Source organism: Notamacropus eugenii, chromosome 4, assembly GCF_028372415.1.
Source record: "Notamacropus eugenii isolate mMacEug1 chromosome 4, mMacEug1.pri_v2, whole genome shotgun sequence".
Taxonomy (NCBI): domain Eukaryota; kingdom Metazoa; phylum Chordata; class Mammalia; order Diprotodontia; family Macropodidae; genus Notamacropus; species Notamacropus eugenii.
The window spans coordinates 325,448,009-325,470,361 of NC_092875.1; the positions used below are offsets into that span (position 1 = coordinate 325,448,009).

At 36.7% G+C, this 22,353-nt stretch overlaps 1 protein-coding gene across 10 annotated transcripts in view; it reads left to right on the plus strand.

Moving 5' to 3' along the window:
- Positions 1-19,017, plus strand: part of SMAD2 (SMAD family member 2) — a 104,228-nt gene extending 85,211 nt beyond the window's left edge. For all 10 annotated transcript variants that reach the window (XM_072605176.1, XM_072605178.1, XM_072605177.1 and 7 more), the window contains 3 exons: positions 6,395-6,532; positions 6,732-6,876; positions 11,579-19,017. In XM_072605176.1, coding sequence (XP_072461277.1) covers positions 6,395-6,532; positions 6,732-6,876; positions 11,579-11,702 — 407 coding nt within the window. In that variant the 3' untranslated portion in view covers positions 11,703-19,017. The remainder of the gene's footprint in view (positions 1-6,394; positions 6,533-6,731; positions 6,877-11,578) is intronic.
- Positions 19,018-22,353: the final 3,336 nt, after the last annotated feature.

Here is a 22,353-nt window from a genome sequence, read left to right on the forward strand (position 1 = left end):
TTTCTAGAAGGGGGTATCATAAAAATTCAGAGGAGAGAAAATATTCAGGAGAGAGGTCAGTCAACATTGTTAAGTACTACAGACATGTCAAGAAGGATGAGGCTTGAGAAAAAGCCATCATATTTAGAAAGAGGAGGGAGGAGAGCCATTATTAAGTCATGAACTTTAAAAATACTATCTCATTTTGTACTCACAACAAGTCTGTGGGGTAGATGCTATTATTAGTCCCCATTTTAGAGTTGAGGAACAACTGAGACAGAGGTTAAGCAACTTACCTAGGGTTATACAGCTAGTAGCTAATCACTTAAGAAACCATTGGTAGAGAGAACTTTTTCAGTTCAGCGATGAGGTCAGAAGCCAGATTGCAGAGAATTGAGAAGAGAGCTGGAGGTAGTAGAGAAAAAGTTCAGACAGCTTTTTCTAGCAGCTTGTCTTAGAATGGGAGGAGAAAGGTATAGGAAGAAAGATTGCTTGAAGTAGGACGACAAGCATTTATTAACTACTTATTATGTTGCAGAAACTGTACTAAGCACTGTGGATATAAATAAAAACAAAAAGAAAGACATTCTGTGTCCATAAGGAGCTTACTTTCTAATAGAAGAAGACAATACACAAAAAGAAGCTAAAAAGGTGGGGGGGGTGGGGTGGGAATTACCTGTGGGGGAACTATGGTATCAAATTCTCAAGAAGCAGAACCCAGAAGGTAATGAAAAATGGCCGTGTAGACCCCTCCCCCAAAAGATAGGTGAAACTCACCAGTGAGAGAAGAAAGCCATAGAGGTGGAAGAATGTTCCAAGGTGAGGACTTTCTGGGAAGCTAATGAAAGATATAGATGAGAGGGAATAGAGTTGAGATATAGTATTTGAGTCCTAAAAGTTGTAGGCACAGAGCTCAGAGGGGATGAGGGGCGGGGGAAGAGGGGATGGCCAAGATAGGTCTTCTTTTACACGGTGAGATTTGAGCTGAATCTTTGAAGGAATCCTAGGAGGCAGAGGTAAGAAGGAGAAATTCTAGGAATGCAGAGACACCCAGTGAGAGAGAGCATAAGAGATGAAGTGTCATGGATTGCTGGATCATAGATCACATACATAGGTGTGCAAGGAAATGAAGTGGAAGGAGATTCGAAAGGTTGGAAGGGACCAGGTTGTAAAGGTTTTAAATGCTAAGCAAAAGGTATGATATTTGATCCATGGTAATAGGGAATCACCCCTTGGAGTCTATTGAGTAGGGATATCATATGGTCACATCAGCATTGAGTGGAGCATATATTGGGGTAGGGAGAGACAATAGTTCTGACATAGGAGGGACTAAACTTCATGAAAAAAGGAGGATGACCTGGTGATAACAGCTACTAGGAACTGGATTCAGTGATAAATTTGAATAGCGTAAACCTAGACGTTTCTGAGTGATGTAGAGGAACAATCTGGAAGTGGTAATGGGGAGCAAGCAGCATTGTGATCTCTGGCCAGGGATGCCATGTCTTGTGGTGTAGAGGGGAAGTTTCTATGAATATCCCATGATGGAGTGAAGATGAAATAAAGAGATCCAAAATGAAGAAAATGTTGTTAATTATGGAACAGGAATTTCAGAGAACACAGTTGATGGGGAGCCTAGTGGGAAGTTGGAGGGATAGAGTTGAAGTAGATGGGTAATGGTTATGGGACTGGACAGTAGTGGTTAGAAGATGGGATGGTTTATTCTTAGGCATGTTGGGATTGTCAGTATCAGGAGAATGTGGGAAAATTTCCTAATCATAAAAATAAATGCAATGACTAAGTCAAGTGAGCAGAATGTTCTTAGACTTGGTGCAATCCTGCTATCTCAGTATCACCTTCATGGTCACCTCCATCATGACCATAAGAGCATGAGCTTGATGACCTCTTTCTCTGGATTGTGCTGTGGGGCACCATGGATAGAAGCTGCATAGAAGTAAATTTAGTCTTGATATGATTCATAAAGCAATTTTTTAAGCCAGACACTGTGTTAAGCACTGTGGACACAAATGCAAAAACTGTCTCTGCCCTCAAAGAAGCTGCACCCTGTTTGAGGTAAGATAGCATGTAAGAGTTATCCGATAGTAGAAAACACTGACTTAGGAAGAAATAGGTTCTTCCCTTGGAAGTGTTGTTTTTTTTCTTTTTTTAAATTTATTTAACTTTTCAACATTCATTTCCACAAAATTTTGGGTTCCAAATTTTCTCCCCATTTCTCCCCTCCCCCCACCCCAAAACACCAAGCATTCTAATTGACCCTATCACCAATCTGCCCTCTCTTCTAACATCCCTCCCTCCCTTATCCTCATCTTCTCTTTTGTCCTGTAGGGCAAGATAACTTTCTATACCCCATTATCTGTATTTCTATTTCCTAGTTGCAAGAGCAACACTCAACAGTTGTTCCTAAAACCTTGAGTTCCAACTTCTCCCCATCCCTCCCTCCCCACCCATTCCCTTTGAGAAGGCAAGCAATTCAATACAGGCCGTATCTGTGTAGTTTTGCAAATGACTTCCATAATAGTTGAGTTGTGTAAGACTAACTATATTTCCCTTCATCCTGTCCTGCCCCCCATTGCTTCTATTCTCTCTTTTGATCCTGTCCCTCCCCAAGAATGCTGACTTCAGATTGCTCCCTTCTCCCATTGCCCTCCCTGCCATCATCCCCCCACCCTGCTTATCCCCTTCTCCCCCACTTTCCTGTATTGTAAGATAGGTTTTCATACCAAAATGAGTGTACATTGTATTCCTTCCTTTAGTGGAATGTGATGAGAGTAAACTTCATGTTTTTTCTCTCACCTCCCACTTTTTCCCTCCGCTAATAAGTCTTCTGCTTGCCTCTTTTATGAGAGATAACCTGCCCCATTCCATTTCTCCCTTTCTCCTCCCAATATATTTCTCTCTCACTGCTTAATTTCATTTTTTTAAGATATGATCCCATCCTCTTCAATTCACTCTGTGCTCTCTGTCTCTATGTGTGTGCGCGTGCGTGTGAATGTGAATGTAAACAGTTCAACTTTAGTAAGTCCTTTATGACTTCTCTTTGCTGTTCACCTTTTCATGCTTCTCTTCATTCTTGTGTTTGAAAGTCAGATTTTCTTTTCAGCTCTAGTCTTTTCATCAAGAATGCTTGAAAGTCCTCTATTTCATTAAAAGACCAATTTTTCCCCTGAAGTATTACACTCAGTTTTGCTGGGTAGGTGATTCTTGGTTTTAGTCCTAGTTTCTTTGACTTCTGGAATATCCTATTCCATGCCCTTCAATCCCTTAATGTAGAGGGTGCTAGATCTTGTGTTATCCTGATTGTATTTCCACCATACTTGAATTGTTTCTTTCTAGCTGCTTGCAATATTTTCTCCTTTACCAGGGAACTCTGGAATTTGGCCACAATGTTCCTAGGAGTTTCTCTTTTTGGATCTCTTTCAGGCGGTGATCTGTGGATTCCTTGAATACTTATTTTGCCCTCTGGTTCTAGAATCTCAGGGCAGTTTTCCTTGATAATTTCATGAAAGATGATGTCTAGGCTCTTCTTTTGATCATGGCTTTCAGGTAGTCCCATAATTTTTAAATTATCTCTCCTGGATCTGTTTTCCAGGTCAGTTGTTTTTCCAATGAGATAGTTCACATTATCTTCCATTTTTTCCTTCTTTTGGTTTTGTTTTATGATTTCTTGGTTTCTCATAAAGTCATTAGCCTCCATCTGTTCCATTCTAATTTTGAAAGAACTATTTTCTTCAGTGAGCTTTTGAACCTCCTTTTCCATTTGGCTAATTCTGCTTTTGAAAGCATTCTTCTCCTCATTGGCTTTTTGAACTCTTTTGTCAGTTGAGTTAGCCTATTTTTCAAGGTGTTGTTTTCTTCAGCATTTTTTTTGGGTCTCCTTTAGCAAGGTGTTGACCCACTTTTCATGCTTTTCTTGCATCTCTCTCATTTCTCAGTTTTTCCTCCACCTCTCTAACTTGATTTTCAAAATCCTTTTTGAGCTCTTCCGTGGCCTGAGCCCATTGAATATTTATTTTGGATGTTTGGGATACAGAAGCCTTGACTTTTATGTCTTTCCCTGATGGTAAGCATTGTTCTTCCTCATCAGAAAGGATGGGAAGAGATATCTGTTAACCAAGAAAGTAATCTTCTGTGGTCTTATTTTTTTTCTCTTTTTTGAGCATTTTCCTAACCAGTTACTTGGGACCTGTAAGATATCAGTTTCTCCAAGGTGGCACAATCAAGTGTGTACTGGTTTGGGCGCAGGGAAGGATTTTTGTGCCCAGAATCTTAGCAGAGTTTCCTCTCCACAGGCACCTGACCTCCAGTTCCGTCAAGCTAGCACTGGGGGGGGTGGGATTCAGTCAAGCTGTGAGGGCAGGGCCACCATTCAGTTCAAGACAAAGACCAACTCCCTCAGTGCCCCCAGGGGTTTTTATGATCCAGCAATGGTGTCGGACTGCTGTAGGGGCTGCTGTGAGAACTCCTGCTGCCTGCCCGATGTGGCCTCTGTGGGCCGCTGCCTGAGGCCGAAGCTATGGGAAGGCCCTTCTCCCTTCCTGGCCAGCTGAAAAAAACCCCCGTCACTGACCTTTGGCGCCTGTGGGTTGAGGGATCTGAGGACCTGCTGCTGTGACTGGAGATTCCACCCCTGAGGTGTCCTCCTCCCAGAGTCTCCTTGCGCAGGCATGGCCAAGGCTGGGCTGGGCTCTGTGCTCAGCTCTGCGTCCAGTGCAACCAACGTTTCCAGTGGGCCTTTCAGGTCATCCTGTGCTGGAAATCTCCTCCAGTCTGTTGTTCTCCACTTCTGCTGCTCCAAAATATGTTGAGAGTCCCTCTCTACAGGTATTTTATGGGCTGTGTGGGGAGACCCTGCGTATGTGTGTCTTTCTAATCCGCCATCTTGGCTCCACCTCTCCCTTAGAAGTCTTAAAAACAAAAATGAAATGATTATTTGTCAGGTATGTTGTAGAGAGGATTCTTACCCATTCAGAGTGGTACCTCATGATCTTGTAGGTCCCATCCAACTCTGAGATTCTATGGTGGTGTTGCTTCTCTTATCAGTAGTCTTCTGTGTCCCCCTCTTCTAGGATAAAACATAAATTCCCCATCTGGTCATTTAAGGGCCTCCACCATCTGGTTGTCATATACCTTTCTAGCCTTAATTTACATTATTGCTGCTTTACCTAGTCCATATTCCAACGACATTTGTGTACTATTTCGAACTTGTCATTCCATGTCCTACCTTTTTGTATTTCTATAAGCTGTGCGCCCTGAATGGGTGGATGAATTAAAAGGCATTAAATGCTTACTGTGTGACAAACGCATGGACTGCAAATAGAAAGCAAGACATTTCCTACTCAAGGAGTCTCCATTTGAGGAAGACAGTGTAGCTACTAGATGGATGGGAAGGCCTCAAGGTCCTAAGGACAGGGCTGATGGCTGTGGTCTTGAGAGTGTAAGATATCCAGGTCTGGATACCTCAGGTCTGTGGATCGTCAAGATGCTGCAATAGAGCAGATGGTAGTATCTGCAGTGGAGGTTTGGAGAGCACAAGGTTGGGGCAGATAATAAGTCCCAGTAGATTTCTGTCTTATTGGAATAATTACAGTTGATAGCTTTCTCTTTATCATAGAGGTCTGAAAGCTAGGGAGCTAGAGCTGGTTTTTAACTCTGCTTTTCTGAATCATTATTGTCCTTTAAGATACAGCTCAGATCTTAACCTGCTCCCAGCAGCCTTTATGGTCATGCCTGTCTCCATCTTCAAATTTTCTTTACTTAGTTTTATATCTTTTCGAGCTTTCCCTAGTAGAATGTAAGCTCCTTGGGGGTAAGATGTTTTTATTTTTGTATATGGCAATGTGTTGAATATTTGAGGAAGGGAGGGATCTATACCTGTTACTTCATTGGTATAGGAAACCCTTTTGATCAATGCAAATTGGTGCTTATTCTGAACCTTAAGAGTATTTAAAAGTTACCTGAGTCATTGAGGGATCAAGTGACTTGATCAGGATCTTAGAACTGGTATGTCTCAGAAATAGACCTTGAACCCAAGTCTTACTGGCTCTCTCTACCATCCCATTCCGTTTCTCATTAATTAGCTTGTTGCATATGATAGATCCTTAATAAATACTGTTTAAGTTGTACTTTTAAAGCATTATGGAAATGTGAGTTCGAGTCAGGAAATTTTCACACACTACCCCTCATACCAGTTCCTCAAATTATGTACCTTACTTCCCTTTTTTTAGTGTTAGCAGATAAAATGGATGATTAACTACCTTTCTGTAACTAAATGAAACGATAAACTGTAGTATATCCCTCCCACTGGCAGAAATAGCATGAAAATACCTTCATACAATAAACTTTACCAAGTTCACAATAGAATATGAAAAAGTACAACTAATCTTAAATTTTGTTTTAGGAAGAGGAGTACGCTTGTATTATATTGGTGGAGAAGTTTTTGCTGAATGCCTAAGTGATAGTGCAATCTTTGTTCAGAGTCCGAATTGTAATCAGAGATATGGCTGGCATCCTGCAACAGTGTGTAAAATTCCACCAGGTAAGATTATATACCCTCCAATACTATATAAAGCATGTTAATCTCTTTGTTTTTGCTTCCTAGCAACTATAAAATTAGATGCTTTTTACACCATGATTATTTTGAAATCTTTGGATATGTTTGAATTCTTAGAAATATTGACTGTAAATAATTGGCTATCTTTTTACAGAATCTATTTTAATTTTTTTTTTTTTGATAGGCTGTAATCTAAAGATCTTCAATAATCAGGAATTTGCTGCTCTTTTGGCTCAATCTGTGAATCAAGGTTTTGAAGCCGTGTACCAGCTAACTAGAATGTGTACCATAAGAATGAGTTTTGTGAAAGGTTGGGGAGCAGAATACAGGTATGAAATAGTTGTTTTCTTTGTTAGTCTCTGTATTAATGATTTCTTCTTCTACTTTCTCCTTTATGTTTAGGTTTCTTTTGTATTTGTTTAACCTGCAAAGGCTGTTCTGTCAGCATTTCTTAGAACTGTTACATTACAAGAATGAAATGTTAGGTCAGATGCCATTTCATCGAGGCAGGTGACACTGTGGGTCAAGCACTGGACCTAGAGTCAGGAGAGCTTAAGTTCAAATTCAGCCTCAGACACTCACTTTGTGACCCTGGGCAAATCACTTAATCTCTGTTTGCCTCTGATGATCAAATGAGATAATATTTGTTAAAAATTTTTAGCACAGTTCCCACTACATAGCAGGAACTATATTCAAATGTGTATTCCCATTCCTTTCCCTTCCCTCCTTCTTCATTGAAGGGCTTAAAATTCCTGGCTTACAACAGAGTTCTGAAAAAATTGATTCAGTAGATTTCTAGTACAAGAAAATAATTGGAACTGTCCTTTTTTCCTACTCTTAATAAGCTTTACTAATTGTGGTGGTGTGGAGTTTTTTGCACATTGTTATTATTTATTTTAGTTTGGTACTTTCAAATTAAGTCTCTTTGGCTTTTATTCTAGGAATTGTATTCTAGCATTCTAGGAATGTGAAAATTGTTGAGTCCTTTTAATTGGATTTCAATTTTGTATATTCTCTGTTGAAACCTCCACCAGAGTACTGCCTGATGTCTTATCATGGCATAGAGATTAAGTTGGGGTTTGTTGTCCAAGGCTGTGCAAGGGGAACACAAGTTCAGGCATGTTGTACAAAACTGGAGAGTCTTCAAGCACAGACTCAGCAGTGGGACTGTGTATGTATCTTTCAGCCAAGGACAGCCTCAGTTAGGAGAGGCTCATAGGGCATCAGTTGTGTAGCTCCTAACTGTCTACCGAGCAGAAGGGTTGGGGTCTGTTCTGAAAGGAGTACCAACACTGACAAAGATCATGGCTCCTTGGATTAACAAAGTAAGTGTGCTGGTAAAATCTACTTTATGATCCAGTTTTATTTCCTTGTGAAATTTGTAGCTGTGAACATACTTAATTAACATTTCTTATTTTACAGTTGAATTGAGCTGTACAAACCTTAAAATGAAATTAAAACAATGATATCTATAATTTTTCTCCCCAAAGTCAGGCCTTTTCTTTTTTAGCATTGCATTAAGAAGTGGGAAGATATAAATGTGGTGGATGAAGTAGTTTAGTACTCGTGATGGGAAAAAGCTATATAGTGCAGCATCTCCTTAAGTTTGTATATGTAGTAAAAATTGCTAGGTATTCCTTGTAAGGAAGGAAAAAAATATGACTTATCTTCCTACTGTATAATATTCAGTTATTTGGTTTTAAAAGTAAATTCAAGTGTATAGTTAATTATAAGTCAGCAGTGATAAAAATGGTATATACTATGACTACTTACAGTATTTGATATATTGGAAGAGATGATAATTAAATCCATGGGAACTGAGTGACATAGTACAGAAAGAGGAGAGATGAGGGCTCAGGACAGAACCTTTTAGTTGACATGACTTGGCTGAAGATCCACCAAAGTTCATGGAGAAGAAGTGGTCAAATAGATAGTAAAAGTAGTGTCATAAAACCCTAGAGAAAAGAGAGTATCAAGGAAAAGATGACAGTGTCAAAAGCTTGACAAGGTTAAGAAGGATGAGGGTTGAGAAAAGGCCATTTGATTTGTGATTTGTCAATTAAGAGATTATTAGTAACTTTGAGCTTAATAGTTTCTGTAGAATGATGAAGCCATAGACCAGGTTATAGAGAATTAAGAGGAGAGTGAAAGGAAAGGAGGCACCTATTACAGAAGGCTTTCTAGAGAGGTTTAGGCCTTAACAGAGAGGAGAGATACTGGACCACTAGCTTGCAGAGAGAAATGGATCAATAGAGAATTTTTCTGAGGATAGGAATATATGAATGTGTTTGTAGGCAGTAAGAAATTAGCCAGAAGATAAGTGTTGTTTTATAATATGTTTTGTTACATAAAGTAAAAATAAATTTAAAAAAATTTTTTATACCTACATCATGTAACCCTCAATATTACAAAAATTTACATCAAGCTAACTAAAATGTCAATCTTAATTTTATCTATAGTAGCAGAACCAACTAGTAATAAAGTCTATCATTAAAAAAAAGGAAAGTAGCCAGAAGATAAGTGAGAAAATGGGGATGACAAAGGGTTTCAGTCTGTTGGAGGAAGTGACATGGAATGGGATCAAGGATTGCATGTTAGGAGGGTCTAGCCTTGGCAAAGAGAAGGGCCACATCATCATGTGAGATGAAGTGAAGGCAGAGAGAGGGGCAGAAAGCATCTGGGTGACTTGATGTAATGCGGAAGGAAGAAAAGAAAACTTGGCAAATGTGGAATACCTGAAATTGAGTAGACCTAGGACTTTTGAAGGGAGCAGAAAAGATGGGATGGGCTGGTTCCATAGTCACGGTTCTTTAAAACAAGAATTTTTCTATCACTTTCGAAAAAGTATAAATGTATCCTATCTCACTCCTTTTACCTCCTTCTGAAACTGAATTTATTAAGAATCATGAAAGTTCTTTGTGGACATTTTAAAAATCACTTATTAGTTATAGGGTAGGGAAGTTCTGATTCGATAGTAGTTCCCCAAAAGCTCGATATGAGGGGAGGATCACAGGCTTCATAGTATGGTAGAAAGAGTACCTTATTTGTAAAAGGAAGGAATTTGATTAAATCATCTAAGGTCCTTTCTAACTTTTTTGTCTTATTAATACTTTCGTATACCCAAGTATTTCAGATTTTTGCTTCAGACAATGATACAGATTAAGTATCCTCTCTACAATTTAACCAGTAGTTTTTGTCATTTCCTCTCCTTCCCCCAAATCAGATTATCCTCTGCTGCTTACCTGGTACTGAATTTATTCAAACTTAATTAGCTGATTCACAAATGAACTGTATTGAGTTTATGTTTGAAGCTTTTCTAAGTTTGGGATGACATGCTAGACTTGGTGCTATGTTAGTATAACTTTTGTCTTTGCTTGTTTAAAGAAAAAAGCTAATGTAATAATAAATTTTAAGAAGCAGAGTTTTGTTCAGTGGAAACAATCTTCCTTTTGAACTTATCTGACTACATCTGGAAGATTTTGTTTAGTTCTTAGTACCACTTTTTTTTAAAATTTATTTTTAAAAAGTTTTATTGATGTATTTTGTTTTTATATTACATTTATAGATTATCTTGATTCCATGAGAAGTCTCTTGTAACAAAGTAAACCAATTAATCAAAACAATATGGTGATCTCATCCGAAATAGTCAACATTCCAGATCTATAGTACTCCTGCCATCTCTTACATTTTTAAAATTGCAGAATCTATTCTTTCTCTTTAGTACCTACCACATTTTAAGAAGAATACTGACAAATGAGAGTGTTAAGGGAGGAGGAATGTGACCAGGATTTTGAGGAGTCTCAATATCATATCATGAGAAGCAGTTAATGGAACTTGGAAGAAGTGGTGCCCCTGGGGGATGATTTCTGTCCTCAAATAATTACAAGGCCACCTCTAGAGGGCAGGACTAGGATAAGTAGGTAGAAGTCACAGAAAAATAGATTTCTTTTTTATTCAATATGAAGAATTTTTTAAGTTAAAGCAATCATGCTTTATGAACGGAGTTATTTGAGCTCTTATTACTGGACATGTTCCAGCAGAAGTTGAATGGTTGTCAGTAATGTGGTAGAGGTGATTCTTTCTTTCCCTGGGTTGGAGGTGATGACCTCAGAGATTTTTGTTGTTCAGTCATTCAATTGTGTCCAACTCTTTATGACTCTATAGACAATAACATGCCAATACCATCTACAGGATTTTCTTGGCACCGATGAGTGGAATGGTTTGCCATTTCCATCTTCAGTGAATTAAGGCAAACAGAGGTTAAGTGATTCGTCCAGTCACACGGCTTGTGAGAGTATGAGGCCAGATTTGAACTCAGATCTTCATGACTCCAGGCTTTATCTACAGAATCAAGCTGCCTCTGTGACCTCAGAGGTCACATGAACATAGCTTTTAGGGGAGCAATGTTTTCTATGTGATACAGTTAGAATTGGAACATCTACTTACTATTTGAGATACTAATTTTGAAGCATTTTATTAATTTTATTTGAGGAAACATGAAGATTTGTGTGTAATCTCAGGTTTTGATTTGACTTTTTGTTGGTCATTGCTATCAATTCCTTCCTAATAGGCTCCCTTCTTTACTACCATTTTTTTAGTAGGAACTAGTGAGGGAACTAATTTGGTTAGTAATACTGTATCAAACTGGTTTTAATAATATTAGATGGCTCCATATAAATGATAGGAGAATTTGAGGGTTTGTTGTTGTTGTTAAGAATAGAAGACTTAACAGCATAAATTCTGATCTTAGATAAAATGAAGCAGTGGAGTGGAAAGAGTGCTCAAACTGGCTCTGTTACTTAACTCTGTGTGTGAACTTCTGTTTTCCGTATGTAAAATGAAGCTGAAGTTCCTTCAGCTCTAAATCTATTATCCTGTACATTTTATTTTTAGACCTTGAAATCCCATTGTGTTTAAAGGCATGTCAGCCTTAATGGAACTTAGTTGGCAAATGTGTTGGTCTTCTTGTTATTTGAGTTTTTCATGTTTTTTGTAACCTCTCTTCCCTCCTCCCCCCACTTTTTTCAACAGAAGGCAGACAGTAACAAGCACCCCTTGCTGGATTGAACTTCATCTGAATGGACCCCTACAATGGTTGGACAAAGTATTAACTCAGATGGGATCCCCTTCAGTGCGTTGCTCAAGCATGTCATAAGACCTTCTCATCCTAGTTCCTGTGGACTAAATATTTAGTCCTTTCAACAGACTTAAATAACGGCTCATCTGTCGTAGTATTTCTGTGTGGTCTCCATGAACTGTTTACTATCCAAAAATTCAAGAGAGAAAAAAACAGCACTTGAGGTCTCATCATTTAAAGCACCTTGTGGATTCTGTTTCCTATTACCCTATTAGATGGAAAAATTAGTGTATAGAAATACCTTCTTCTGAAAGGAGGAAGGGGAGGTTTTAAAGACTTAATGGTGTCTTATTGGGCATAAAACTGAGTGTCCCAAAGGTTTAATAATTACATAAGTAGTTGTGTACAGGTAATGTATCATGATCTCCAATATCACAGTATTGTGCTATTCTTACATTTTGAGTTTCCATAAATAGGTGTGTGTGCACTGCTTCTTGGTTTAGGCAAACCTTCCATAAAATTGCAAGTACTTAAGCTGTTATCCCCACTTTTCCATTATTTTTGTGTTTTTTTAAATATATGCACACATATATATGTACTTATATAATCAGATCTTCATTTTGTTATAAAGTAGCAGATTTTCCTTGTCAAAAACTGATTTTTCTGACTTTTACCAAAAATAAACTGGTGGGGGAACAAAAGTGGGGTTAACCTTTTGAAATCTTAGACCTTTGGTGTGTTCAGTGGGGCTTAAATATTCATTTTGGTTGATTTACTGTTAATCCCATTGTGTTAGAAATCATCAATGTGTTGTTTTTTTTAAATCTCCTTCTTACCTTCCCTCCTTTCTCCCACTATCATTCTCATACCAAAACAGCGTAACATGACATCTGTTGCCAGTAATGGTTGCACTGATACTGCTGGCACAAGTTAATTCTGGGGTGTAATTAAAATTCGTATTTAGTGAATCCCCTTGTCCTACAAATTTTGACAAATAGTAATTGACTTGTGCAAACTTAGCAGTTTATGGATTTATCCTTTGCACCTCATATGTACAGGTGGCAGTATAATTTTTTTCAGGGATAAGCTAGATTTATTTCAGTATATTTATCTTTTTTTAAAAAGTCAATGTGTAAGTTTAAATACACTGATTTTTTTAAGTATTTCAAAATATTTCAGTAACAAACCATATTCTCTGATTTGAGTGGTTTCATATTGATTAATTACCAGATTGTATTATGTACATTATGAAATAAGGACCTTGTATAAATGTAATCACTTCAGAAAATGTCTAGAAGAGGGGGGCTGAGAAGCACTCAGCAAAGGATTGTTTTTATGATTTGCTGTACTCAAAGATTTACAATTTCCATTGCATTCTAAAACTACACAACTGCAGAATTAAAGAGTTGGAAAGGGCCTCACATTTTCTTGTTTACATATGGCCTGTAGTCAGGACTGAACTGAACCCTGAGTTTTAGGTAGTTGTCCTAATCTTATTTAAAAGTCTCAAGGGAAGAAGATTCCAGAAGCTCCTTTGGTACTCCTTTATATCAGCAAATAATTCTTTTTTAACCTAACTTTAATTTCTCTTACTATAGTTTAAGCATTTCTTTCCATTCCAGCCTTGATGGAAATGGAAAGGCTTTCTTCCTCATTTCCCAAGAGATTTCATCTTCTCACTCAGCTTTCATCCCTTTTGGTTGTTCTTGCTCCCCTGGTTTCCATATACCTTTTTGTTCATCACTGCAGATTTGGCATGGTACTTATTAAGTACCTCATTCAATTGAGATTCAGATTTTTGTTTTAAATAAAGATTTGCTCTACAAAGATATAGATTGAAGAATCTGAGAGAATGAGTCCCTGATTCATTTTGCTTTATAAGTGTCCTCAGTCTGTAAAAAGCACTGTTTCAGCTATCATGCTGTTCAGTTTTTTCTCTACTTGAAGTCCTTGCTGCTCAAGTCTGCTACAATAGCTTCCAAAGCTGTCACCACCACTGTTTTCAAGCTGCCGTCACTGCAGTAATGATGCTACAGTGGCCACTGCCTCTGCCAGACCTCCTGCCAATAGTGGCGCTCCAGCTTTGAACTACTCAGCCTATTTTAGCAATTGCTACCTTTGAAACTGGTACCAACTTCTAAAGCGATCAGTGCCAGAGCTGTTGTGCTGCAATCAGGAACTGTGATTAATGCCAGTGGAACTCAAGCGCTTCTAAAAGTGTTCCTTCACCTGATTGACAGCTTTCTTTGGAGTAGTGGGTACTGGTAGTTAAGGCAGGAGCATTAGCAAACATTGTCATTGATAACCAGGTGAGACAGTAATATCTGGCATTGTCAACATATTAGGAAAGCATATTTCTACAGAGTGATGGAAAGTAATGGGAGTGAATTATTTTCCTGTATAAAATTAAGCTTTACACAGAACTTTCTATAAACATCACTTTCTATAAACAGATCTGTTGCACGAAGCAACCATACCTGTATATTGGAATTACTTCATGGTGGTGGTTAGTTACAATATATCCCAGTGTCATATTAACTTTTTAATGAAAATACATTGCTGTCTCATTTTCTTTGTTTCTGCTATGTCTCATTTTTTTGCTATACTTGAGCCTAGTCAGTGATTAGTAACTCTTGTAGTAGTGGCCTTTTTATTTATCTTTTTAAGTGTACTATTTGTACTTGGAATAGATACCCTTCTCTACTGAATTATATCTTTTTATGTCAAGATTGTTTAGAATTTTATTCTCCAAGGTGCTAGCATTTTCTCCCCAACTTATTAGCGATCAGTGAATAAACTGGGTGATCAAGTTCCCTATTTCATCATATCAGCCATTAGTTAAAAATTTGAATTCTTACCAGACCTAAGTCAGCCATTTGGAACACTGTTACTTTTTGTCCTTGCCTTTCTTGCCCATGATAACTAACCTTCAGTGGTTAGCTTTGATTACTTCCAAGTATGACATTCCAGCTGGTTGTATACTTACTGTCAGTTGGTCAGATTTTTATATCATGTAGGAAAAGAAAAGCCCTTAAAATACAAGCATATTATACCTTCTGTTTCTTCTATTTTGGAGACCTCCTGTTATTCAATAGAGAAGAATATGACAGTTTTCCTCACATGGATCTGTGTTATAAGTATGCCTATATTTGCCCCTGTTTGTGTTTTTGAAAAATTATTTACTATTTTCTCTTCCTCTCAGAACAATATACAGTTCTTTACTAATCCAAGTTTCCGTAAAAGTCCTCTTATTTCTTTGAATATGTTGCTTTTTTCTTACGATTCTGAATTATACCATTTATTGATCACATTCACTACGGTGAAAAGTAGTTAATGTTTCCATTAAGATAAAATAAACCATTATGCTTAACCTAATAGATTTCTCTTCCTCTGCCAAAAAGTTACCCTGACATAGGAACTTGGGAGAATTTTTTTAAAAAATCTGTAAATTGATTGAATGCCTGCTTATTTCTAAGCTACTATATAGTAGGCCATGGCAGGGAGGGGTAGGAGCCTTGAATAGTAACACTTAATCAGTACAGCTCCTGTCTTTTCAGAGCTTACAGTCCAGTCAACTTATTTGTACAATCTTTGTTTCTGTTGTTAAACATTTTAATCTTTCAGGCTATTCCTAGCCTTTCCTGCCCAATTATATCTCATATTGCCAATTAAACCATCTGTATTTTTAGGGGGGAAAGTGTTTGATTTATTCCCAGTTGGCATTTTTATATGTCAGATATTTTTTTTACAGTTTTGCCTTGATTTCCTTAATCTTTCATATAGCTCACTGAACGTAATGTCATACTTTTTACTAGACTAACTGATTTTCTGTTTATAATATTCTTCTCTAAAATTAATATATTCTAATGTAAGTATTCTTGATGAAGTCCCTTCATCCATTCATGAGTTTTATGTGAGAGTACCTTCTCTTTTCCTTATTAATACCTGAGAATTGGAATTAATCTCTGACCGTATGGATAAGCAGCATAGAGTGGCATTGATTATTGTCTGCTAAGTTGAAAAGAGAGCACCAGTCCTAGTACTACATTTTAGTCAACACATTAATAACTATATTCTTACCAAGGAGTGAGACATGCTTTCTGGGAGTTGTAGCCATTGAGTTACCATTACTTTTGGTCCTTTTAGGTTTCTTGTACTTAATATAGATGGAGAATGAGATGAAAATATCAGTTTTCACAGGAAATTTTGCATTTCTGTTCAAAAAGCCAGCTAGACAACTCCAGCAGTATCCTTGTTCCATATGCAGTCAGCTGCATATATTTTCATTTCATTTCAAGAGCAGAAGCTGGGTCATTGTTGAAAGTCAAAGTAACTCCTTAGGTAATAGAATTTATTTATACTGGGAATAATTTGTAGTCATCCAAACATTGAGACATTATTTAGATCTTAGCAGAAAACAAAGTACCCTGTTCCACCTTTTATTCTTATTAAAAGCCTTTATTCCTTTACGCTTTGCTTTTTTATGTCAGACCTGTAGTCAGTTTTAGGATCATATCCTGGAGTTAAAAGATCTTAGAGGCCACCTTATCTACCCCCCTCATTCTACAGATAAAGAAATTGAGGCTATAAGGATTTAAATGTAGATTGTTAGTGGTAGAGTTGAGATTCAAACCCAGGTTCTGCACTGAGCTTTTTTAAAGCTCAGTGCATTGACTTCAGAAATCCTGTGACTTAATGAGTATTGCCTTCCTTCCCCCATGTGTTTAGATCAACTTACAAGTGCCAGGACTAAACCCAACTTATCTTGAATGCTTGGGATGGGCCAGGTAATTAGTTTATCTCCAGTCTTGTCTGTACATCCCAGAGTGGATTCACTAGTGTTCTTCAAAGTTCCTAACTAAATAAAAAACTCAAAGGAAATGACTAGATTTATATTAACTGTATAAATGCAAGTCCTATGGCTGTTCAGTTAGCCACAGTGGGCTTACATGACAGTCACTGGTAGAAATTTGAGAACTCTGGCAGGGCCTAGGGGTGGAGAAGTTGGGACTGTTTCCTTCTCCCTCCATTTCTCCGAGTTCCCTTTTCCCTACCCCCTTCACTAAATAGGGTGGGATAGGCGAGCAAGAGAACCGTTTCTAAAAGAAATCTTCCCTTTTTAAAAATCTTCTAAATATTTTATATATGTGTGTGTGTGATTTTTTTTTTTTAACCTTAAGCAGGTAAAATTCTGCCCAATTTGCTCTGGCTGTTTGGTTGCTTTTACTGAAGGGTGAAAAAAAACCCTCCCTGAGGAGAGAACAAACCCTATTTTAGCACGTATAATATTCTTGGCCTTGATAATGCAATAGTGATTTGTGTAAGTTGCAGCTCATACCTTATCATAGATATATACTACATTCATGAATCTTGTTTATTAGTCTGGTAGTAAAACACAAAGTACTTTATCTTTACCATACACGTACTTCATTTTTTACCACAACTTTTATTGCATAAATATCCATAATGTAATTAGTGATGAACAAGTTATACTACTATCATTTTTTTATTTTAAAAAGTTAACATTTTTAACATTTAATTGTGCTTGCAATATTAGGCTATAACAAGCAGTTCTGCATATGTCTAGCTAGGTTACAGAATTTAAGACAAAATAAACATGTTCTAATGAAAGAATATTCCTTTTGCAATTCTATTCCCTAGGTTTGATTTATTTGTACACTAAGTTTAGAGCATACCTAATTAATTCTGGGCCTAGGGAGTCAGTCTTTGAGGGGAATCTTTCCTCCTTGTCATGTTCTCTTTCCAGCTATTTGAAGGTAAGATTGTAGGAAGTAGTTGGCATAGGGTATTTTCATTTTTCAAAAAGGAAAACAACTGGATTATATATTTTCGCTCAGATAATCTCAAAATTGTATACTAAAATACTATAACTGGATGAAACTAATAGTACCTCTTGAAACATTTTCAGACCAGTTCAATTGCACTTTAGGGGATTTGACTGAAATATAGGTTTTACGTACTTCAATCTGTTTTGAACTCTCAATACACTGCTCACTTAGGCTTTCCTCTTAAGCTATAATTTACCTAAGTACTCCTGTCTACATGTAATATAGGCACCTTTGACTGTAGTATTTCTGAAGTCCCCAGCCTTTTATGCAAGACTCATATGGAGAAACTAGCCATTGGTAAATATCCTGAAAATATATTTGGGCTGATAGCCTTAAAGGCAGCCTTATACTGCTTAAAATGTTTGAAAAACAAATCCTAACATTCTGCAGCAATTCTGGGAGAAATTGAGTAAAGGTGAGTAGAAAATGTTTCCCTTTTTCCTGTTTTTCCATCATTCCATGCCTACTTGAGTCTTTTCCTTTCTTATCAGAGGATATACTAGTAATATCCCTGTTGCTTTAACATTGGGTATCTGCAAATTATTTGGCTTTTGAAAGAGCATCATGTATGGTTGGTGTGTGCAAAGTTATGGGAAATGATGACTAAAGACACCAGAATGGAATAAATTGACTTATAATGAAACTTGATAATACAGAAAGGGGAGTTTGATGGAACCAAGGAAGTGGCAACAAATTTGCTGTATTCTCCGGAAACTGTATGTATGTATATGTTTGTATAAATCGTGTTCTTATCGGGGTAAATTAAACCTAGGGTTTGAATTGATCATAGTAAAAGAAACTAAGGGATGATTTATGAGTCTCTTCTCTACTGAAGAGCATTTCAGCATTAGTGTTGTCTCTCACTGTATTTCCTAAAATGCCTTGTCCCAAGTGTATGCAGCCCGAATGTGATGTTGTATTCAATTTCAATGAATGTTATATTGGCATGGTTGGCAATGCACCAGCTAGTCAGGAGAAGGAATTGGGTGTTCAGAAGAATATTTTATAGCTACTCTATCTTTATGGCCTCACATACCTAAGGTGCTTACCAGCTAGAACTCTGACCATGCGGGATGAAGTTTTCTGGAGTGGCATCAATTTTGTAATGCAGTATGAAGGATGCAGAGTCAGCCATAATTTTCCTCCGTGGTTTTAAGTGAGTGCATCCTCTGTGCACTGTGATAGATGTGTTCTTTGTAAGCTTTAATGTTATGGTAGTCAAAAGTCCATTGTGATTTTTTTTTTTTTATGAAGTTGAGGTTTTATTGCAAGCTGGTTTTCAAGTTAAAATATTGTGAAATACTGATTTCCTTTACTCCACCCACACCAAATATTTTAGTCTATTTAAAGTACAAAAACAGTTCTGCTTAAGAAAATATTGCTTAAATGTACTGTAATTCCTGGTCACTTTATATATACATATATATGTGCTTTAACTTTTTACTTTGTTTGCTCTTTACCTATGTTAACAGTACTTTCACAACTAAAAGGTGAACTTTTCCTCCTAGCATTAAAAAGAGCCATTTGAGATGTTTACCATGTTACTATGGAAGCTGTTTGTTTTATTTTTTAAAATTAAGAAATTTAATTTTTTTTCTTTGCCAATGGAAGACATAACGTGTTTCAGAGTGTTCATAAGTATTTTTTCTTAGGTTATACTGAAATGAAAAATGTGCTTCACATGGATGAGTACTTCACTCTAAGGTATTACAGTGACTTCAGAGGAATAAATTATTTATCTTCAGTATTGGATATAGTTGACCCATACACTTTACTAGTAACAGGGAATAACTGTCCTTTGTAATTGCTGGTAATTTGGTTTTGTCTTAGTTCTTAACCTGCATATCCTGGATTGATGATTGAATTCATAAGAAGTGTGTTAGAAACAAGCCCATTCTAAAAAGATTATTTATATATTTGTAATGGACTCTTTGAGAATGCATTTTAAGAACTATACTGTAATGGGAATATGTGCTTTTCAGAAAGAAAGGAAACTTCTAAAAAGCTTACTTCAATACAGGTTAGATAGAACATCACATTATCATTAGGTGACTAAAAATTTGAAGAGCTCTACTTAGGTCTGAGCTTTGCAGCTACATATACAGTTAAACATTTTTCCTATGTTGGAAGCTATGTTTTATTTAAGTCATTTTTATACAGACTAAAGGATGCTGAATACATAGAAACTGAAAACATTTAGAGCTCTCTGGGAAACTTTAATTCAGATATCCACTATTGTCAGCAGAAGTTCTTGAAATAATCATCCAGAAGCTTCTGTGTTTCTCTGACTTAAAGCTGTCTTCCATTTCCTTTTCCTACTTCCTATTACATAGGCATGAAGGATTTTGATTACAGTCTGCTTTTCAGAGGCAGCTGTCCCGAGCTGATGATGAATCTGAAGATTACAAATATGGACTAGTGTACATTTCGGGACCCTGCACACAACAAATTATATTTTTATCAGTGCAGGAATGAAGTGATTCAATTGTCAGACCTAGGCAGTAAATCAAGGTCAACATGCCCTTGAAAAGAGGGTAATGAAGAAAGTATAGCAGCAGACTAGCCTAAAATACTAGATACTGGTAGTTTAACGTAACCATATGACTACAAAATACACACCAGGTACAGATACTGCATTTTTTTTTTTAATATGTTGGCCACTCACAAGTAACTGGACTTCCTCTACTCAAATCAAGTCATAAAAAACAATAAACCTGCTAACTAGGTGCCAAAAGAGGATCCTTGAGTCTAAAGTCTAGTTGTACGTGTTTCATAAGTAAAAGACAAAAGTATTAAAAGTTGGAGATTAATATAATTACAAAGTGTTGAAAAATTTCTGGATGATTTGCATAGGAAATAATTGATCTATTTTGGAGTCAGGGGAAGTCACTTCGGACTGTCAGATGACTTTATGGAGGCTGTGGGATTTAAGCTGGATTTTGATAGCTTTTCCTTCAGGTTATGAAACAGCATGAACAGAAGGTCTTGGAATGCAGCTGCTCTATTTTATAACAAGGTGTGCGAAGGAAAAGTGGAAGTTAACAGATACCTGCTCTCATAAGCAGATATGAGACAACCAATGAGACAACCACAAACAGGGTAGACATTTTAGAACATCCTGAAGCATGTATCTAGCAACCTGGAGCAGAAAGAAACTTATTTGTCTGGGAGTCCAAAGCAGTTGGATCCAGTGATGAACTGGGAAATGGTGATGAGTTGGAGGTATGAGAAAATGTCCTGGGGTAAAATTGTACAGCTGAGAAAGACTTCATTCTAGAGGATAATTTTTATGTATGTGCAGTATTGAAAAGTGAGTCTTTATGTCTATACTCAATAATGGCACTAGTCAAATACAAAATACTCCAAAAAGTCTTAGTATAGTTTTAAATAGTTAAAGCAAGTTGTAAAGTTATTGCTAGATTAATAAAGCTAAAAACTGCAGTAAGAATTTTGGGACACCCTGTTAAAATGGTATCACTTCAGTTGGATTATTAAAGCATTGTATGGAAAGTGCTCCCTGCTCACTGATCTTTACAGAGCAGTTTGACGGGAAAAAAACTAGATTTCTCAGCTTAATTTATTTCACTTTAATGATCTCTGCCTAATTACATGTTTTAATAGTTATACAGTTACTAGTGAATGGCAATAACTAGTTACAATTTTGAACTAGCTCCATATTACATAAAAATAAACGAATAAGCGTCAGAAAGGATTACCCACTTAATGAAGCTTGGGAGTACTTTTGCAGTAAAATGACTACCTCACATAGTTTTAACATTTGGAATAAAAGTGTCTTTTAGGAATGTCTACCACTTTTACACAGAAAAATCAGTTTAGTAACCTCATTTTACCCAAGAACCACAGGCTACTTCTTTCCAGCTTATAAAACCAAGATATTGAATAATAACATGTGGTTATCACCACATTTTTAATCTACTTACACACAAAAATAACTTTTCTTTCTGAGGAATTTTTTGGAGATAATTTAATGCTTTCATCTGTAACAGAAGTAGTAGCTTGCAAACCACTGTGGTTTCTTGCTATACTGTGAAGGTCGTCAAAGAGTATGTTTTCTGTTACATGCTAGATAAAGGAAGTATGAGATAAAAGAAAGAATTTATAATTTTTACCCTAAAATGAAGGCCATTGAGAAAGTGTACTGAAATAGATTAGTTTTCAGCTAAAGCATCAATCTTTTTGTATCTTCTTTCATGGTTTCTGTGTGCCCATCTAACATCATTGTAAAGTCAAACTTTGATTCATTAGGTTAGAAAGTAAGCTCTGCTAATAAAAGTTTTGTGAAATGAAATCTCTAAAAGTGAATGTATAGTGTATATTTTCTCACTTGATATAATTGTTTCATTTACCAACACACTACCCTTTATCATTCCTACCATAAACATAGAAAAAATTTTAAAGCCCTTAATAATTTGTAGCATGTCCAGGTTATTTAACAGACAGCTGATATCTGCTGAAATTGGAGAAGTAATCTAAGGCTATGGCTTGTTCACTTTCTGACATTTAATGTTCAGCATTTACCCAAAAATCATGATGTTAATGTTTTTCATATATTCATGGTTAATTACTTTGAGCCTGATAAGATTTAGAGTCAATGATGTGTAATAATTGGATAAAAGGTATATTGAAAGCACAACCATTTTCAAAACTGGCAACTGTTAAGAAATCCAGCTACTGTAATGACCAGATTGGGACAGCCATTGAACAAGTAACATCCCAAAATGGGAAGAAAATTCAGTCATTTCTCTTCTAGAATTATTTGGGTATTTGGCAGCTAGAATAGGAATACCCTTAACCTTTAAAATCTGCCTTAATCAGAGTTTGTGTGGGGAAATTTATCTCATTAACCCTTATTTTTGCTA